At 54.6% G+C, this 1,829-nt stretch overlaps 1 protein-coding gene across 1 annotated transcript in view; it reads left to right on the forward strand.

Moving 5' to 3' along the window:
* The first annotated feature begins 1,496 nt into the window (after positions 1–1,496).
* The window catches only part of LMO1 (LIM domain only 1 (rhombotin 1)), a 36,630-nt gene continuing 36,297 nt past the window's right edge, over positions 1,497–1,829 (forward strand). The window contains exon 1 of the mRNA XM_008584329.1: positions 1,497–1,743. Coding sequence (XP_008582551.1) covers positions 1,719–1,743 — 25 coding nt within the window. The 5' untranslated portion in view covers positions 1,497–1,718. The remainder of the gene's footprint in view (positions 1,744–1,829) is intronic.

Genomic DNA, 1,829 nt, shown 5'->3' on the forward strand with positions numbered 1-1,829 from the left:
AGCCCCCCCCCCCCCCATCTCTGTCAAGCATTGGAGCCTCCCAGGGTTTAAGGGGCAAGACCTAGCCCTCAGGTCTTCATTGTACCAGATAATCCATTACCCCCTCTTCCTCGTTCAGAGCACCACAGTTTACAGAGCACATTCACATGCATATCTCATCTGATCCCCACAGCAACCTTAGACACAGGAAGAGTAGGTCTCCCACTTCACAAATAGGGAAACTGAGGCCCAGAGGGAGAAAGTGAATTGCTATGGTCCACTATCGGTAATTGGCAGAGATGGGATAGAATCCCAGCTGGTGGCCCTTTGCCCCTCCAGGGACTTCAGCTTCCTTCTCCTTGCCTAGGTGTAGTCCTTAGAAGTGACTGCCAGGACAAGCTTCCAACACATCTGTCTTGAGCCTCCCTTGGCCGGTAAAAATTATTATTGCCATCGCATCCTGGGACTCTGTACTGTCAAGCGGGGGAAATAGTTCTTGGGATTTAAAAGTAGGCGGCCTTCCTGGAGTAGGCAGCCTGGGCACCAGCCCCAGGGCTCTGGGGAGAAGCAGGGTCCAGGAGGAGAAGAGATGGACACTGTCTCTTTTCCTGTCTCATGAGTTACAGAGCAAGAATTGTCAACTCCATGACAGCAGCAGGAATCTTTATTTTGTTCACTGCTGTATCTCCAGCGCCTTATAATAGTGCTTGGCGCATAATGCATGCTCAATAAATATTTGTGGCATGAGAAAAGCCTTCAAGGCCATGCCTGTGCTTGCTCTGAGAGGGGTTGCAACAAGCTGTCCAACTCCATGGAATCAGGATGCTCTTGGGGGTTTGCTGGGGTCGGAGGTAGTGCTACAAGACTCATGGTGGGAGGGTTTGTGCCCTGCAGAGGGTTAACTTTGCCAAACAATCCGGAAAGCAATCAGAAACCCGGGTAGAGTTGGTAGGAAGGGAGGGGACAGGGTCAGAGAAATATCGCTCCAGTGAGACTGCAGAAAGTAAGGCTGGGGGGCTGGTAGTACCAGACGGGGCCGTCAACCAAACACTGGCGACCAGGACCCTGGGACCAGAGCGGAGCCACGTGCCGAGCGGGGCCGAGAGGCCTCCAGGTGGCGCTGCGGAGCCGGGCTGCCGCGCGTCTCCACTCCCCATTAACCCGGGAGGGAGGGGGGCCTCGGGAAATGTGTGCATTTATTCAGTAGCAGGAGTGCAAACCTCATACATTGAGGGAGAAAGGCAGCGGGAGACGGCCGCCGTGATTCCCCCATCTCTTTGAATATAATTTTAGATTGAGATTCAGATTAAATCCGAGGGGAAAACACTTTATGAGGCTGAAAGCTGTGCCGTTGCCAGAGCCAGGGTTATGAGCTATCAAATGCAATTACATTAAGACAGATTATACTGGGCAAATTGAGCCATTTAGAAGGTGAGAATCAAAGAAACGGCTCTGATCCTCTCTTCCCCCTTTTCTCTCCCTCTCCCTCTCTCTCTAAATTGCAGTTCGTAGTTCCTTGCAATTCTGAGGCACAAAAGTAGGTGAGACTGCTTTTGTATCTGCGAAGTGCTTCACTCCTGAATGTAATTCTAGCTGAGTACAATCTAGGTTAAGAGCCGGACAAGCGGGTAATTAGAGCCCGCTCGCTGCCCGAGGACCGGCCGCCCCGCCGAAGCGCGCCCGGAGTCGGCGCCCTTCTCCCGGCGAGCCGAGCTGCGGCTGGACACGGAGCGCCCGAGATGATGGTGCTCGACAAGGAGGACGGTAGGTGGCGGGCGGGGGTCCCGACACCCCCAGCCCCTGGCCCCCCGCCGCGGCGCGCGGGAACACACACTCCGGGACACAGGCGC

This window comes from Galeopterus variegatus, unplaced genomic scaffold (genome assembly GCF_000696425.1).
Source record: "Galeopterus variegatus unplaced genomic scaffold, G_variegatus-3.0.2 Scaffold3226, whole genome shotgun sequence".
In the NCBI taxonomy this organism is placed as follows: domain Eukaryota; kingdom Metazoa; phylum Chordata; class Mammalia; order Dermoptera; family Cynocephalidae; genus Galeopterus; species Galeopterus variegatus.